Raw genomic sequence first — 17,942 nt, forward strand, 5'->3', positions numbered from 1 at the left:
TCGCATGGTCAGGGGGTTCTCACCAGGGAAGAACTTTCCCTTCCCAGTTCACAAAGGCTCCGTTGTCCTTCTTGGAGAGCGTTGGAAGCACGTTCAGGATCCCTTGGACACTCACGTCCACCGTCAGTGGAGCCTGCAGGGGGCAAAGGAGAGTGAGGGGGAGAAGCCTGCCCTGGGGCTGGCCCAGGACACCAGGAGCCGGGGCAGGATCTGGGAAAGGATCTCGGTAATCCCATTCTGCCTTCGCTGGCAGTAAATGGGGGAGGCAGGTCCCAGGCCAGTGTTTACAATAGAAAATAGCTGAAAAGGGCTGAACCTCTGAGAGACAACCTAAGCCCCAATGGAAACAGACGACCAGCTGCTGCCCCTCCAGCTCCTCAAGGCAGCAGCTCGGCAGGGTTTGTTGTGCAATGCTGAGCGCTGACGGAACCATGGGACCGGCAGCCCTGGGAAGCAACGCCCAGGACGCAGCACTGAATCCCCAGGGAGCTGGGTTCTGACGACCACATTGCTGGGGTGGGAGCCCCTGAGAGGTGTCATCAATATGGGGCGGGGGTGATAAGGGAATAGGCTCCAGTGTAACCATTCCCCCTACGATGAACTTCTGCCCTTGACATGTGGCTACGACTGGCCTCTCCCACTCAGTACCTACCTGGTCGGGGGTTGAACTCCCCATGTCAGTCTGCACCCAGCCAGGATGGACAGCGATGCTCAGGATCCCGTCTCCCTCATACCCCAAGGACTGGCACTTGGTGAGCATGTTCAGAGCAGCCTGTGGGCAAGACACCATGAGCAGAGACAGCAGCATGTGAGGAGAGCAGGGACCCACTCCCAGGGAAAAGGTGAGCAAGGGGGACAGCTGATGCAAGCTGCAGTGTGTGATTCTCAACTGGGGATGATCAGCATGTTACTGAGTCGCCACCTCTCACTGCAATGGGCCCACGTGCAGGACCCAGAGTCCTGTTCCAAGGCTTGGGCTCTGGGGTCAGGTGACCAAGCATCATGTGACCCGGAGGCCGTGCTTCCCACAAGAGGCAGCAGAGTGAGATTGGCCTGAATGCTGGCCTGGCAGGTCAAATCTGGGGGATAAACCACGGGGCAAGAATAGGGTGACCAGACAGCAAATGTGAAAAAGACCCAAAAATCGGGACTGTCCCTATAAAATCAGGACATCTGGTTACCCTAGGCAAGAAAGACTTTTCTTTCTCCTTTACTGTAGCGGAACATGGACCAAGCGTGAATTGGTGCCCCAGGGGGCACACCCCCTACCTTGCTGCACCGATAAGAGACAACTTGCCCCATCTGCCAGCCAAAGAGATTCGTGATGGAGCCGCTGTCACTGGACATGTTAACAATGGCCGCTTTGCTGCAGCTCAGCCCTGGTTGGGGGCTCCCCTGGGCAGCCTTCTTCAGCAAGGGCAGGAACGCCTGGGCAATGGGGAGAAAAGAGCACCCCCGGGTCAGCTTAGGAGAAAGGACCCACATTCCTCTCTTCACCAGCGGACTCTGATTTGAATTGAAGTGGGTCCAGCTGTTGCCCAGAGGTGTCACAGGCTGGCCCCTTGGGCCTGCTGCTCCTGGCCCATGCTCTCCCCCTGCCCTCCAACTTGTTCAGCCTCAGTCCTGTTTTAAAGGCTGATTTCTAGGAGTTGGGTAATCCCATTCTGCCCTCGCTGGCAGTGAACGGGAGAGCCCGGTACCAGGCCAGTGTTTACAATAGAAAGTGAGTGAAAAGGGCTGCACCTCTGAGAGACAACCTAAGCCCCAGTGGAGACAGCGCGAGGTCAATGGAAGAATTCTGCCGTTGCCCTAGCTACAACCTGTCAGAGCAGTGGATTTATTACAGCAACAGAAGAACTCTTTTGGCACCGCTGTTGTGTTTCTAGTGTAGATACAGCCGATCATGTGCTGTTTCCCCACCTTAAAGCCCTGAACAGAGTATCTTGTGGGATTGTACACACCCTCTACACTCGGGGTTCTCAAATTCGGGGTCAGGACCATCAAAGGGCTCACGAGGTTACTACATGGGGGGTCGTGGACCTCCACCCCAAACCCCACTTTACATCCAGCATTTATAATGGTGTTAAATATATAAAAAGGGTTTTCAATGTACAAGGGGGGTCACACCCAGAGACTTGCTGAGTGAAAGGGTCACCAGTACAAACGTTTGCAAGCCTCTGCTCTAGATCTGTGCTAGACAGAGGCCTCAACTCACTGACATGGAAGTATTTCCTCGCTAATACGCTGAGCTGTACTTACAGCACACTGTAGAAATCGGGTAGGATAGTCAAATACCAGCAGCTTTGGCCTGACTCGCAGGGGCAGCTCCAAGTATTTTGCCACCCCAAACACAGCAGGGAGGTCCCAGGTCCCGTGGATTTGGCGGCACGCCTGCGGGAGGTCCGCCGAAGCCGCAGGACCAGCAGACCCTCTACAGGCATGCCACCGAAGAGCAGAACGCCTCCGTGGCTTGCCACCCCAGGCATACGCTTGGCGTGCTGGTGCCTGGAGCCGCCCCTGCTAGCTCGGCTTCCATCCGAGTCAATGGGACTTTGAACACGGAGGTATTAAGAGCCCGGTTAGGTCAATACAATTGGCTTCTTCAAATCCTACACTCAATATAAGAGTAGCAGCAAAAACTTGTGGGCCTATTCAGTATAAAACAGAGCACCTATGATCAGAGCTAAGACAGCCTCATCAGTAACTGCCTTGTCCAATACCTGTCCCTGCAGAAGGCTGGGCTGCTGAGGGAGAGGAAAGTACCTCATACGTAGATGCAAACACACACTTCAGCGACAACTTATCACAGCGTAAGATTGGGATTTAGGTGCCCAACTTTCATTCACTGTCAACGCGATTTGTGTGCCCATTTCCTTCAACCACCTTTGAAAAACCCAGCCCTGGCGCACAGAGATAGAGCAGGCCAGTCCAGCAGTGGCACAGCTTTCCCTACCCGGCCCTCCATAAAGTTTTGCAACCTTGATGTGGCTCTCGGGCCAAAAAGGTTTGCCCATCCCGGCTCTCAGGACATGGCCTCTACTGCAGGAACTGGACTCTTGGCTCAGACCCCACCAGGGCAGCGTTAGGGCCTCTGGGTCCATTTCTCGGTGGTTACAGTCTCATAATGCACCTGACACGTACACTGTGATGAACACCGCACCCCACACCCCGAACACACACACACACACACACAGACACACCAGGTTGGCTCACTGATCCAGGAACCCGAGCCCTGAGGGGAAGGGAGAAGATCTGGCCTATGCCAAGTCAAACCCCAGAGCAGCCGGCGACTTGCCCTCTGTCAGGGCCCTTACCTGGCTCACCAGTAGGGGCCCTGTCACGTTGGTTGCGTACACCAGGGACATATCCTCCGGTGTCTCAGACTCTAGTGTGCTCAGCCTTGCTATCCCAGCATTGTTTATCAACAGATTCAGTCCCGAGCTTTTCAGACGCTCCTCAACTCTGGTAGCTGCTGCCTTGATGCTGGCTGGGTCAGTAGCTTCTATAGAGACAGAGCAGGGGGTTCAGAGTAGGGTGAAAATAAGAAAATGACCCAAAAATCAGGACTGTCCCTATGAAATCGGGACATCTGGTCACCCTAGTTCAGAGGTGTGGTTCCTCCACCCTGTCGCTAATCCCGGAGACCCGAAGCCCAGGCTGCTCTACAGAGCCATGCTAACGACTCGGGAGCTCATGAACACAGCTAGCCAGAACTGGGGAGTGCCATGGCAAGGGCAGGACGGATAGCATCAAAGCCAGAGAGTGAAATCGGGAGGACCAGGAGTCAGCGGGGCAAGTGCAAAGCAGTGAGGCAGTGAGAGTGTTAATGGGGCAGGGGGAAGGGCGTGTTGGACCAACAGGATCTTCCCAGGGGTGAGCAGGGTTGGAAATCTGCCATCAGAGCTCTGGCAGGCTCACTCTCACTCAGCTTTCATCGTCCCATGAGAACACCCTTCAGGGGAGAGTGCCCCGATGGCACAGTTGTTTGGCAGCATTTCAAACATGCCAATTTTTCCTGTTAAAAAGTGTTTGCAGCATTTTTTTAAAACAGAACCATCAGCAGCATTTTCAGGTTACTGAAAAAGCTGGATCAACAAAAGAGCTTGATAGTCATTTTGGTACGTCACCGAAAACATCGGACAAGCCAGGAGGGGCTCGGGATGGAGCAGATGGGCGGGTCTCAGTGGCATGTGGGCTGCGGGAAAGGGGGGATGAGTCTGGGGGGCGATAGGCTGGGTCCCCCCGGGGGTGTCACTGCAGGCAGGGGTTCACATGAGGGGTGACAGGCTGGGCCCCCATGATGACGTCAGTGAGGGGCGGGACCCTGGCATCACGTGATGTGCAGGGATCACATGAGGGCTGACAGGGTGGGTTCTAGGGGGAGGAAGGTCGTTGAGCGGTGGGGATTAGGCGAGCGGTCTGAGAGTGGGTGCCACTGAGGGGCTGGGCAGAGGGGGTCACATGAGGGGTGATAGGCTGGGCCCCTTCAAGGGAGGGTTGCCAAGTTTGGTGTGAGGTATTGCTGGAGGTTTCATCACATGACAATCATTAATTAAACGTAAATTTTTAATTCCTGGAGAATCCAGGACAGTCCTGAAAGGTTGTTAACCCTACTTCAAGCGGTCTATTACTGAAGGAGGGGAGGGCTAGCTCAGTGGTTTGAGCATTAGCCTGCTAAACCTAGAGTTGTGAACTCAATCCTTGAGGGTGCCATTTGGGGGTTGGTCCAACTTTGAGCAGAAGGTTGGACTAGATGATCTCCTGAGGTCTTTTCCAAAACTAATAATCTATGATTTTCACCCTGAGCACTGGTGTGACCCTATGTGTGAAGTCACTGTACCACTCACTCAGATTTGGCCCTGCTCCCCCCAGCCTCAGTCATGTGAGCAGCACTCCAAGCATCAGCAGGATAAGCAGCTGGTCCCAGCAGATCAAAGGCACGACCAGACCAGCCACTTTATGGTTACTGCCTGAGCCAGGGCTGCTCCCCCATGAATTTGGTCCCTGGCCATTGGCCTAGTTTGTTAATCTGGCACTAGCAGGATCCCTAGGCTGGGATTGGTTCCCTGTTCATGAAACTGATTCCTTGATTCCAAAGCTTCAACTACCTGAAGGAGGGTTCCAAATAGGATGGATCTAGACTGTTCTCAGTGGTGGCTGATGACAGAACAAGGAGCAATGGTCTCAAGTTTCAGTGAGGGATGTTTTGGTTGGATACTAGGCAACATTATTTCGCTAGGAGGGGGGTGAAGCACTGGAATGGGTTACCTAGGGAGGTAGTGGAATCTCCTTCCTTAGAGGTTTTCAAGACCCAGCTTGACAAAGCCCTGGCTGGGATGATTTAGTTAGGAACTGGTCCTGTTTTGAGCAGAGGATTGGACTAGATGACCTCCTGAGGCCTCTTCCAACCCTGATATTCTTTGAATCTATGAGTCTACGAAAGCAAATCTGTCTCCAAGAGAGCGAGGCCTGTTCAGACCCAAACCAGCCAGGCTCATACAAGGCCCAGGCAGCCACTGTCTCAATCAAAATCATCCCTTCCCTGCCTGTCTGGCACGCAGGACAATCTGCAAATACCAGGAACTTCCTGGGCCTCCTCCTGACCAAGCCCAGAAAGCCTGAGTGGGACGTAGGAGACCTGGCAATTCCTCTGCTGAGAAGGGTGGCTGCTAGGCACCCTCCCCTTCACTAACACCTAGGCAGGATTAACACTAACAGTGGCTCCCAACCAGGCAAGGAACAGGAACATGGAGACAGGGGGATGGGGAACAGGGAACAAAGGGACCCAGAGCAAGGGAGCCTCAGCTCCGGACCCAGGGCAGGGCACCTACCTAGCGCAACGATCGCCAGGTTCGGATGCCTGGACGCCAAGTTCTTCAATTGCTGGAAGAAAATAAAGTCAATGATTATTGACAGAGCCGTCAGCCCGCAGGGACGGTCAGGCCTTGCAGAGTCCAGCTCCCTGCTGCTACCCTGGACTAAGTCAACATCTGCCTGCAAAGTTCCCATGCGCAGGGTCCAGCCCTGGCTTTCGGGGTCTGCAGCAGGGTGTCTAAACCGGCATCATCTAGCTCAGTGTGGTCAAGCCAGGGATATGTTTCCCTGTTCCCTTTAGGAGACAGGCACCTGTGCTCCCCACCCGCTCCCTCAATGCGCTGTGCTAGCTTTGCATGTGTCCCGTGCAGAACTCGTCCCCAGCCTTATGCGCCAGGGAGTGTCAGGCTGGAGCAGAGGCTGAAATCCCCTCCTGCTCGGGCCTGTTGCTTTTGGCTCCAAGTGCTGGAGGCCCCTCACTTAGATTCCCCCACCACCAGGTACAGCTAACTCCCTCTCACCTCGCCCCGTTCTCACCTGTGCTCGCTCTCCCTTCGGGTCCCGGCAGGTCGCAAAGACCCACTCGGGTGGGTTTGATTTCTCCAGAAACTGCTTGACGAGCTCCAGGCCGATTCCCCGATTGGCCCCAGTCACCAGAACGCTGCGGACATTAAAGCCAGCCATGGTCCTCGCCTGCCTGTGCCCCAGCTGGCAGGGCCTGTGCTCAGCGAGAGCTGGGCTAGTTCTGGCCCCCACGTCCCCTGCACCTGGGGTTACACAGCGTCTGACTCCTGGGTGCCAGCTCCCTGATTCCACATCAAGGCCTGGAGCCTCTCTCACGCAGAGTAAAATCGCTGGAAGCTGAGCAGAGGCTTCCCCAGCAGGGGTGTGGGAGTCACCATGGATTGGAGGAGCTCCCCAGAAGGGAGGAGCTGTGCAGTGCAGAAAAGGAGATGGCAGGGGGTGGGGGAGAGGCTGATTGGAAGCTTTAGGGATCGGATGGATTCGTGCATTTTCACGGGGTGACTTTTACACTGGGCAGGGTTTGCAATCTCTCACAGAAGTAATAAGAGTTTGGGCAAGTTAATATTCAACATGGTGAAACTCATTCTCCACTCCCCTGACTTGGTTGAGCCGCATGGCACCTACTAAACGTTTCAGAGGCTGTGGGACGTAGTTTAACAGAGAAGTGATCTGTTATAAGGTACTGCAGGGCAAGACCCCTACATTTTATTGTCCTATGAAGACTGGGGAAAAGCCCAGGCTGTGCAGCACACTCCACATAGGTTAGGGTCTCAATTTAACATTGTCCACAGTTAGTGCATCAACGTTATGAAACTTTAACTACACCCATGCGCATGGTACCGGGCTTCTGATTTTAGGCTTTAATCTACCACTCCGCACAGAACACCGGGTCAGACTGCGGCTCTGCAGCTGTGCTGCCTGGCAAGAGCTCAAAGTCCCGCTGCCCATAGCATTGCATCGGGGATGCAGTGAGCTGAGGCTGTGGGGGAGGTGCACAGTGGGGAGGCGCAGGGGGCAGCCTCCTGGGCCAGGAGCTCAGAGGCCGGGCAGGAGGGTCCCGCGGGCCAGCTGTGGCCTGCAGGCTGTAGTTTGCCACCTCTGGTATAAGTAATATAACAGGCAAGTTGCCACTCCCAACAGATAAACTGCTATTCTCCACATTATACTGAGCTTCTTTAAGCAAATCACTTTTCCATTGGTTAAGCATATTTTCCCAAGCTTTATTAGCCAACAATCCAACACGCACCAAGACTGTCCCCTTCCTTCCTCAGTCAGGGCTTTACCCTGATCACCAACTTTAATTTGCTCTAGAGAAACATTTTCCTGAGACTTATCTAATGCCAGATTCACTTCTGAGATATCAGACACTCAGCAATTTCTCCCGCATATGCACTGCTTCTTTGCACAGATAAACAGCCATCTTCCTCTGACAAACATTCGGTGAAACACTCCACAGGCAAGTCCTTGCCCCTGTAGACACAGGTTTAGGGTTATTTTTTTTCTGTGACTGATTTATGACATCAGCCTGACTGAACAAAGCTGTAATATTATCACCAATCAAAAGATCCTTAGGGAATAGCTTCCTTACACCAGCTACAACTCCATGTTTAGCACCATTCCAGTCACGAGGGATTCTGGCTAAAGGCACACTTAGCTCTGGTTTACGCTATGGGCTTAGGTTGAATTTAGCCCCGTTAGGTCGATTTAAATGTGACAACCACACAAACAACCCCTTTCCGTCGACCTAAAGGGCTGTTAAAATCGAGTTTGTGATCCTCCCCAACAAGGGGAGTAGCACTAAAATCGACCTTGTTGGGTTGAATTTGGGGTAGTGCAGATGCAAATCAACGGTATTGGCCTCCGGGAGCTATCCCAGAGTGCTCCATTGTGACCGCTCTGGACAGCACTTTGAACTCCGATGCACTAGTCAGGTACACAGGAAAAGCCCCAGGAACTTTTGAATTTCATTTCCCGTTTGGTCAGCGTGGTGAGCTCAGCAGCACGTAGTTGCAGAGGTGACCATGCAGTCCCCCCAGAATCGTAGTGTGTAGAATGTTTCTACGCTCCCCCTATCATCTCCATCCCTGAGTTTATCGCAGATTAGAAGGCAAAAAAAATGCTCTCGCAATGCAGGGCCGCCCAGCGGGAGGGGGAAGTGGGGCAGTTTGCCCCAGGCCTCGGGCCTCACAGGAGCCCCCATGAGAGTTTTGTGGGATCCCTGGAGCAGGGTCTTTCACTCGCTCCGGGGGCTCCGGAAAACTCTGGTGGGGCCCGGGCCCCCAGAGCTTCTTCAGCTCCGGGTTTTCGGCAGTGGGGGGGTCCTTCTGCCCCAGAGTGGAAGAACTCTCCAACACCGAATTACCACCGAAGCAGGACCCGCCGCTGAAGTGCCGGGTCTTCAGTGGTATTTCGGCAGCAGGGGTCCCCGCCGCAGGTCTTCAGGGGACTTCGGCGGCTGGTCTTGGAGTGGAAGGATCCCCCACCGTCGAATTACCGCCAAAGTCGAGGGCGCCCGCCTCCAAAGACTCCAGGCCTCCTGTCATGGAGTGACCAGGCGATGCTCTGGAACTGCTCCCCACCAAGCCAGGCAGGACTTTGGGGAGCCTCCTCTCCCTTGGAGCAGACTTGTTAAGGGAAGAAGCTCACATGGCTTCACCTCCTGGGTCTCTCCTTGGAGCATTCAGCATGCTCTGCCCCTCCGTGCACTTCCCACAGCGAGCCCGACCCGGCGGGGTCCTGGGGAAGCCACAGAGTCCTGTACCCCAACTTCTCAGTCAGACGTGACTCTCAGCCATCCAGTAAAACAGAGGTTTATTTGATGACAGGAACAGGGTCTAAAACAGAGCTTGTAGGTACAGCGAACCGGACCTCTAGGCTGGGTCCATTCTGGGGGACAGTGAGCCAGACCTCCAGGTCTGCACTTCACTCCTTGTCCCCAGCCAGCTCCAGACTAACAATCCCCTCCAGCCCCTCCTCCTCTGCTCAGTTTGTTTCCCGGGCCAGGAGGTCACCTGATCTCTTTGTCTCCAACACCTTCAGCTGGCACCTTTGCAGGGGAGAGGCCCAGGCCATCAGTTGCCAGGAGACAGAGTGCCCGGCATTTAGGTGCACTGGCCCTTTGCTCTGCCAGATACTTAAGAACTGCCATGGGGACACAGAGGCACCAACACAGTATTCAGAGAAAACATTAAGAACATTCCAAGTTCATCACACCTCCTGAATCCTCTGGGTGGCCCTGTCACAATGACATGTTTTTCGAGCTCACGCAGTCCTCCTGCACTCATAGGGCACAGCTTAATGCAGGGTGGCATTGAATGGCAGAGGCCAGGAAAGAATTAAGTGAGAGTGAAGAGCGGAGGCAGGACGCAATGCTGAGACTAATGGGGGAGCAAATGGAGATGATGAAGCGTCTGTTGGAGCTGCAGGAAAGCCAACAAGAGCAAAGATTGCCACTGCATCCACTGTATAACCGCCTACCCTCCTCCCCATGTTCCATAGCCGCCTCACCCAGATGCCCAAGAACGCTGGGCGGGAGGCTCCAGGCACCAATCACTCCACTCTAGAGGCTGGCCAAGCAACAGAAGGCTGTCATTCAAACAGTTTGATTTTTAGTGTGGCTACAATAAGCAATGTGGCCTTGTCCTTCCCTTCTCCTCCACCCCATCCAAGCTACCTTGTCCTTTATCTCATATTTTTTTTTAATTAAGAAAGAAAGAAGGCATGTTTTCAAAACAAAACGTACTTTATTTCGAAGGAGGGAGGGCGGTTGGCTTACAGGGAATTAAAATCAACAAAGGGACAGGTTTGCATCAAGGAGAAACACAGGCAACTGTCACACTGAAGCCTGGCCAGTCACGAAACTGGTTTTCAAAGCCTCTCTGATGCACAGCACATCTTGCTGTGTTCTTCTAATTGCCTTGGTGTCTGGTGGCTCAAAATCAGATGTCAAGTGCTTTGCCTCAACCTCTCACCCTGCCATAAACGTCTCCCCCTTACTCTCACAGAAATTATGGAGCACACAGCAAGCAGCAATAACAATGGGAATGCTGGTTGCGCTGAAGTCTTCCCAACACCGCCATTGAGCTTTTAAACATCCAAAGGCACATTCTACCACCATGCTGCACTTGCTCAGCCTATAGTTGAACTGCTCCTTACTTCTGTCCAGGCTTCATGAGCCATGGGAGCAAGGGATAGGCTTGGGTAGGTGCGACCACGCAGTTCTGCTGTCCGGAAGAGCAGCCTGAGGCAGAAGCCTCCAGCCTGCAACAGCAGCGGTCACAGTGAGCTGAGCGGTCTCTGTACTTGCTGTGCTACGGTGTCTGCATGGGTAACCCAGGAAAAAAGGCGTGAAATGATTGCCTGCCATTGCTTTCACAGAGGGAGGGGTGACTGAGGAAATGTACCCGAAACCATTTGCGACAGTTTTCGCCCCATCAGATATTGGGAGCTTAACTCAGAATTTCAAAGGGCAGTAGAGACTGCAGGAACTGTGGGACAGCTACCCACAGTGCACCGCTCTGTAAGCTGATACTAGCCGCGGCAGTGAGGACGCACTCCACCAACTTAATGCGCTTAGTGTGGACGTATGCAATCGACTGTATAAAATCAATTTCTAAAAATCAACTTCTATAAAATCAGCCTAATTTCGTAGTGTAGAATACCCTTACAGTAAACTCATAGAGGATTACAGTATTCACTCTTATCTGGTGAACAATCCTCCTCTTTGACAAGATCCGCTTTAACAAAAGAGATGTTAGCAGCTGTAATTTGCCCTAAACAGCTTTTCCCATTGATTTTTACATTCTCTGCACAAGTTATGGGGTGACCTTCACCCGAGCTCACAGTAAAAGTATTTACATAAAAGATGTCAGTGATGAGGTAAATTTGGTTACACACAGACAACTGCTTAGAGTCAAACAACAAACCAACACTGTTCCAAACTGGACAGATTCTAGCCCCATCTTTGTCGTTGAGAGGAGCTGGCTTTTCAGGATGATACAGGTCCTGTTGTTCCTTTATTCTTTTGAGCTCGAGCTTAAGTCTGTCGACTTTTGCCTTAACTTCTAGTCCCTGCAATTGAATATATGTCATTCTCTTTCCATATCAGTGATGTTTTGCTTTTCCAGCAACTGGAGAGATGCCATTCTTTTTTCAAACTGCTTCCTTATCACCGGCAATTTGTCTTGGAAACTGGCCTAGAGTGGCACTTTGTGAGTGATGGGGAAAGCGGGGCAAGGGCTTCTTGAACTGAGCTGCTCCTGATTGCTCATGCACACAAGTAGCTGAGCTTTGCACACACAAGTTCTCCAGGTACCCAGCACTCCGTGAGAACTTTGGGCCAGTTTGCCAAGAAAAAACAGCTTCCCTCTCTCCAACATCAGCAGCTGAAGGCTCCCTTTTGTTCTCACTCAATGCAATATTTGTACTGAGTGTAGAGTTTGGGTTGCTTATGGGGGTGTTGAGAACCACACATCTCTCTCTGGTAGGTATACAGAGCAGGTGTGGGTTTGCGGTATTCTCACTGAGGCCTTCTCAGATTAGCTGGACTATGAAAGCAGTAATAAATGGACTGATATTAGGCACCAAGAATATCAGGGGACGGCCCTTTTGTGAGCCCAGGCCTGGTGGACTGACCTTTGTGAGGGGAGGGATAGTTCAGTGGTTTGAGCATTGGCCTACTAAACCCAGGGTTGTGAGCTCAATCCTTGAGAGGGTCATTTGGGGATTTAGTTGGGTATTGGTCCTGCTTTCAGCAGGGGGGTTGAACTAGATGACCTTGTCATAAACAGATAGCTAAGGGTTAATGTCTCTTTCACCTGTAAAGGGTTAACAAACAGTGACCTGTAACACCTGACCAGAGGACCAATGAGGAGACAAGATATTTTAAAATCTCGTAGGAGGGAAGCCTTTGTTTGTGGGTTTTGGGTTTGGCTTTGTTCTCTCTGGGTCCTGGACGGGACTAGAGGTGAAACCAGGTTTCTGCCAATCTCCCTGCTACAGTCTCTTATCTATTCAGAATTGTAAGTAAGAAAAGGCGATCATAGTCTTTTAATATGTTTTTTTTTCATTTACATATGTGTACTTGCTGGAAGTAGCTTAAATTGTGTTTCTGCTGGAGAAAGTTTCTTTCTATTGTTTATAAGTTGAAAGACCCTGTAACTGTTTTACCATCTAAAGTGCAGAGATAAACCTTTTACTTTTTTCTTTCTTTTTTTTTATTAAAAGTTTTGCTTTTAAGACCTGTTGATTTTTCTCTCCTAATTAAGGCTCAAAGAAATTGAGTCTGTACATACCATGGAATTAGTGGGGGGAAGGGAAGGATAAATTTCCTCTTTGTGTTAGAGTCACACAGCTTGAATCTGTTTTGCCTCTGGGAGAAGGGGAGAAAGAAACTTAATCTCTCTGTGTTGTGTTTCAAGGAATTGACTCACGGTATCTCCTAGTGTACCCAGGCTGGAAAGATCTGGGAGCAGGTAAAGAGGTGGGAGGGAATGGTTTATTTCCCTTTGTTGTGAGACTCAAGGAATCTGGGTCGGCGTCCCCTGGGAAGGTTTAGGGGGGACCAGACGGTATCAGGCCCTAAAAATTCCTGATTGGTGGCGGTGCTACAGAATCTAAGCTGGTAATTAAGCTTAGAGAACTTTATGCTAGTACCCATATTCTGGACGCTAAGGTCCAGATTTGGGAATTATACTATGACAGACCTCCTAAGGTCCCTTCCAACCCTAATAATCTATGATTTGTGGGCCTAGCGCAAGGCCCATCTGGGTGGGCCAGCACTCTGGGGGCCTGGGCTGGGCAGGTGGTTTCTGGGCCTGGCCTAACTGGGTGGGCCAGACAGGTCCTTTGAAGCCATCTTGGCTGCAGCCACTAGGGGAAATATTCAGAAGGTGAGTGGGAGGGAATGAGGAGAGGTTTCCTGAGCACATGCCTCATTCATGGGCATAGACATGCTATGCTTCTACTCGCCCTAAGTCAGTGGGGGCAGTGGGGCACTACCTCACTACCCTACGGAGAACGCCACCAATGGCTCCCTAGCAGAGACCACAGCCTAGTGTTCTGGGTGAGGCTATAGTATAGAAGGGGCCCCTCAAAGCGAGCTACGTTGCAGGCTGATTCCCCACTCTGGCACTCCAAGTGCAGAAGGTTGGGGGGCGGGGGCCTGCAAGAATTCTAAAAATTAATACTGGCCAGTCCAGGCTTGTACTAAACTCCCAAGGGTACAGCTTCTCTCTGACCTTGGCTTGCTAAATGCTGCCACCACCCAAATGCAAAAAAAACCCCTTTGACCCAGGAAGGAGCACTTGGGAATTCCTCCCTGTGGGGTACCCTCAAGCCCTTTCACCCCCACTCCAGGGAAGAGCTGAGAAGAAAACAAAGGAAATTAGCTGTTGTCACCAACTAATCAAACAGCACAAACCTCTTAGAACACAACAATCCAAATCCTGTTCTTTCAAAAGCTAAATTTTATTAAAAATAAAAAAGAAAGAAAATACATCTGGAACTTAGGCTTTTGCTAGATTTTAAAAGAGCAATTCCAAAAATTAAGCACCCAAAATAGTTTTCTTGGGGGTTCAGCTTAAAGGTTACAAGCAAACAAAAGCATCTGCGGTTAGCACAGAGGAGATCCATGAGACAAAATAAAGAAATAAACCTGATCACGTTTATCTAAACATTCCCTGTCCCAGTGATTCCTTCTAGGCATGGAAGATAATTTTTCATATCTGGTTCAAACCTTACACAGCATTCCTGCTTATAGCATTGCTGCTCCGTGTCCCTGCAGCCCAGAGAGAAAAAGAGACAAAGGAAAAGTTTCTTTCCCAATTTTAAAAATCTCTACCAAAAGCTCTACCGTCCCATTGGCTCTTTTGGTCAGGTGCCCAGTTTTTTTTCTTACCTGGGGGACATTTTAACCCATTACAGGAAAAGCAAGTAGAGAACAGCCACCAAGAGGGATTTTACAGCTAACTGGCTGGCTGGGTGTCCATCAAAGGGAGCTCCCCCTGCCCCCCACCTTATTTATCACACAGGCGGGAGCATCTCCCTGGCGGTGGGTGGCACTTAGCCGATTTCAGCTCTGTTTCTGTTGCTTCCGTCAGTACCAAGGGAGCGCGATCGACTCGGATTGCTGGTCTGGAATGAGCGTGACCATCAATAGCCATGTTCTGTTCACACCTGTGCGCAGTATGGCAGAGAGGGGCGCTCCCTGAACTCCAAGCCGACAATCTCCCAGCCACAAATGGCAGGTAGCCCCACCCCAGTAACTCCCACGGCTGCTAGTCCAAAGCCAGCCCCTGCAGAGCTGCCCAAAGGGGTACGCAGGGCAGGTCTGCACTTGAAACCCAGCCACTGTGGCATTCAGCGAGGACATTGCTGCACTGTGGGCAGAGCGTCTCCCGTCAGCATGGTTACACCACCTCCGCGAGCGGCCTGAGCTGTGTGCGTGGAGACACCCTCCCGCCCACATAGCGCTGTCCACCCCAGAGGCTAGGCTGGGAGGACCGAGTTGCACAGGGCAGTGGCTGAGCAGCGTGGGCACACTGATTGTGAGGTTATAGAGCAGACCTGGCCTGAGGCACCATGCATTTACACCAGGAGGTACTCAGGGGATCCCAGCTCCGGGTGTAGTGACTCCTGCACAGCACTGGTTTTATGGCCCTCAGAGCGCTCATTTTAGGGTGACCAGATGTTCCAATTTTATAGGGACAGTCCCAATTTTTGGGTCTTTTTCTTACATAGGCTCCTATTACCCCCCACTCCCATCCCGATTTTTCACACTTGCTGTCTGGTCACCCTAGCTCATTGGCACCAGACAGGCTGTGGTGCGCCAGCCTATGCGCTGCATTTATTCCTCCCGGCAGCAGAGCGCCATCTGGCAAGGTTAGTGTGTCTGTGAGCTACAGCCCAAGATCACTGCCAGGTGGCTGAGTTTATGTAGGACCCAGACTTGTTTCTTGGCATCCTTCCCCTCATGCTCTCCTTCTGCGCTCCTCCTCTGGCATCCTGACAGCCTTCCCAGCAGGGAGAGATCTTGCTTCCAGAAAGGCTTCCAATCCCCTGCTCAAAGCAGGACCAACACCAACTAAATCATCCCAGCCAGGGCTTTGACAAGCTGGGCCTTAAAAACCTCTTAGGATGGAGATTCCACCACCTCCCTAGGGAACTGTCATAGCATTCCTCCTCAGATCTGAACCTTAAGAGTTCAGAAAATGAGATACTAGCACCTGAATCCTCTAAGCTTAATTACCAGCTTAGACCTGATAGCCCTGCCACCACCCAAAAATATAGTGTTTTGGGGCACTCTGACCTCCCCAACCTTCCCTGGGGACCCCAAGAACCCAGATCCCTTGGGTTCTTAAAACAAGGAGAAATAAACCATTCCCCCCACCTTTGCCCTCCCAGAATTTCCGTCCCTGGGCTATTCTGAGAGATACTGATCCAGCCTCTTAAATCACCATACAGAGAAGCATCTCCCTTCCCTTCCACAAAGAGGGAAACAGATTCAAGGAAAACAAAGAGAAATTCTATCTCTCCCCCTCCCGTCTCCCCCACACCTGTCCTGGTGAGTAATCCCAATCCCCTGGACTAAAACAAGGGAAACAAAACAAAATCAGTCAGGTTCTCTAAAAAGAAATCTTTTAATAAAAGAAAGGAAAAGTAAAGAATTATCTCTGTAACTTCAAGATGTAAATATTACAGGGTCCTATAGCTTACAGACACCAGAAAGAGACTTCCCCCCAGTACCAATACAAATCAAAATATTCCCAGCAACTACACATATAAAAGTTAACCAGCCAGATCCACAATTGCAAATAGAGTAAAACAATCAAAAAACCTAAACCGCCTGTTTTTACTTACTAATAGAAAAGAAACTTAGAGAGCCTGCATTAATGTCTGGTCTCTCTCAGACCCTCCGAGAGAAGAACCCACAATGGACAAAGAACACACAAAAACTTCCTTCCACCCAAATTTAAAAGTATCTTGTCTTCTGAGTGGTCTTCTGGTCAGGTGTCCCGTTCCCTGCTTGTAACTCTTTACAGGTACAAGAGACATTAACCCTTAACAATCTGTTTATGACAGGAACCCATTCCAGTGCTTCACCACCCTCCTAGTGAAATAGTGTTTCCTAATATCCAGCCTAAACCTCCCTCACTGCAACTTGAGACCATTACGCCTTGTTCTGTCATCTGCCACCACTGAGAAGAGCGGAGCTCCCTCCTCTTTGGATCCCCCTTTCAGGTAGTTGAAAGCAGCTATCAAATCCCCCCTCATTCTTCTCTTCTGCAGACTAAACAATCCCAGTTCCCTCAGCCTTTCCTCATAAGTCATGTGCTCCAGCCCCCTAATCATTTTTGTTGCCCTCTGCTGGACTCTTTCCAATTTGTCCACATCCTTCTTGTAGTGTCGGGCCCAAAACTGGACACAGGACTCCAGATGAGGCCTCACCAATGTCGAATAGAGGGGAATGATCACGTCCCTCGATCTGCTGGCAATGCCCCTACTTATACAGCCCAAAATGCAACAAGGCCACACTGCTGACTCATATCCAGCTTTGCATTCACTGTAATCCCCAGGTCCTTTTCTGCAGAACTGCTGCTTGGCCACTCGGTCCCCAGCCTGCAGCAGTGCATGGGATTCTTCCATCCAAAGTGCAGGAATCTGCACTTGTCCTTGTTGAACCTCATCCGATTTCTTTTGGCCCAATCCTCTAATTTGTCTAGGTCACTCTGGACTCTATCCCTACCCTTCAGCGTATCTACCTCTCCCCTCGCATCTTAGTGTCATCTGCAAACTTCCTGAGGGTGCAATTAATCCCATTATCCAGATCAATAATAAAGATGTTGAACACAACCAGCCCCAGGACCGACCCTTGGGGCACTCCGCTTGATACCGGCTGTCAACTAGACATGGAGCCATTGATCACTACCTGCTGAGCCAACAGTCTAGCCAGCTTTCTACCCACCTTATAGTCCATTCATCCAGCCCAGACTTCTTTAACTTGCCAGCAAGAATATTGTGGGAGACAATAACAAAAGCTTTGCTAAAGTCAAGATACATCACATCCACCGTTATCCACAGAGCCAATGATCTCATCATAGAAAGCAATCAGGTTGGTCAGGCATGACTTGCCCTTGGTCAAGACATTGTCTTCAGATTAACTTTTAATAAAGAAAAAAACACAATGGGGGAAGGAGTATTGTTTAGACCTAAGCTCTCTTTAATATTAATCTACTTGTAGTATAATACAAAGCCTATGAGAGATGAAGGCAGTTACAGACTGATCCTGCAAACACTTATGCACTGGGGTAACTTTATTCCTAGGAATAATTGCTTTGACTCAGCGGGTATCCTCATGGGTATAGTACCAGGATCAAGCGCTTACATTTTAAAAAATCTTCTCTTAACGTGAAATATCTCATGTGCACAAATATTTGCAGAATCAGGGCCATATTAAAAAGAGAAGAAATGTGATTGTTTGCTTTTCTCTCTGTCCAAAGCCAGGAATGTCCAAATTCCTTATTTGGGTTTTACAAAATGTGTAAAGCCAATCAACTTCCTGTTGTTTCAAATACGAGCACTATTCCCTGCCCTTTCAGTATAGG

General features: G+C 50.9%; 1 protein-coding gene across 1 annotated transcript; it reads right to left on the bottom strand.

Annotated features, from left to right (window-relative positions):
* Positions 1-6,498, bottom strand: LOC127034052 (C-factor-like). The gene is made up of 6 exons (XM_050922488.1): positions 6,352-6,498; positions 5,832-5,883; positions 3,315-3,502; positions 1,270-1,428; positions 653-772; positions 1-133 (listed from the first exon to the last, which is right to left on the bottom strand). The coding sequence occupies exons 1-6, from the start codon at positions 6,496-6,498 to the stop codon at positions 20-22; spliced, it is 780 nt and encodes a 259-aa protein (XP_050778445.1). The 3' UTR covers positions 1-19.
* Between the last annotated feature and the right edge of the window lie 11,444 nt (positions 6,499-17,942).

Source organism: Gopherus flavomarginatus, chromosome 14, assembly GCF_025201925.1.
Source record: "Gopherus flavomarginatus isolate rGopFla2 chromosome 14, rGopFla2.mat.asm, whole genome shotgun sequence".
NCBI classification, from domain to species: Eukaryota; Metazoa; Chordata; order Testudines; family Testudinidae; genus Gopherus; species Gopherus flavomarginatus.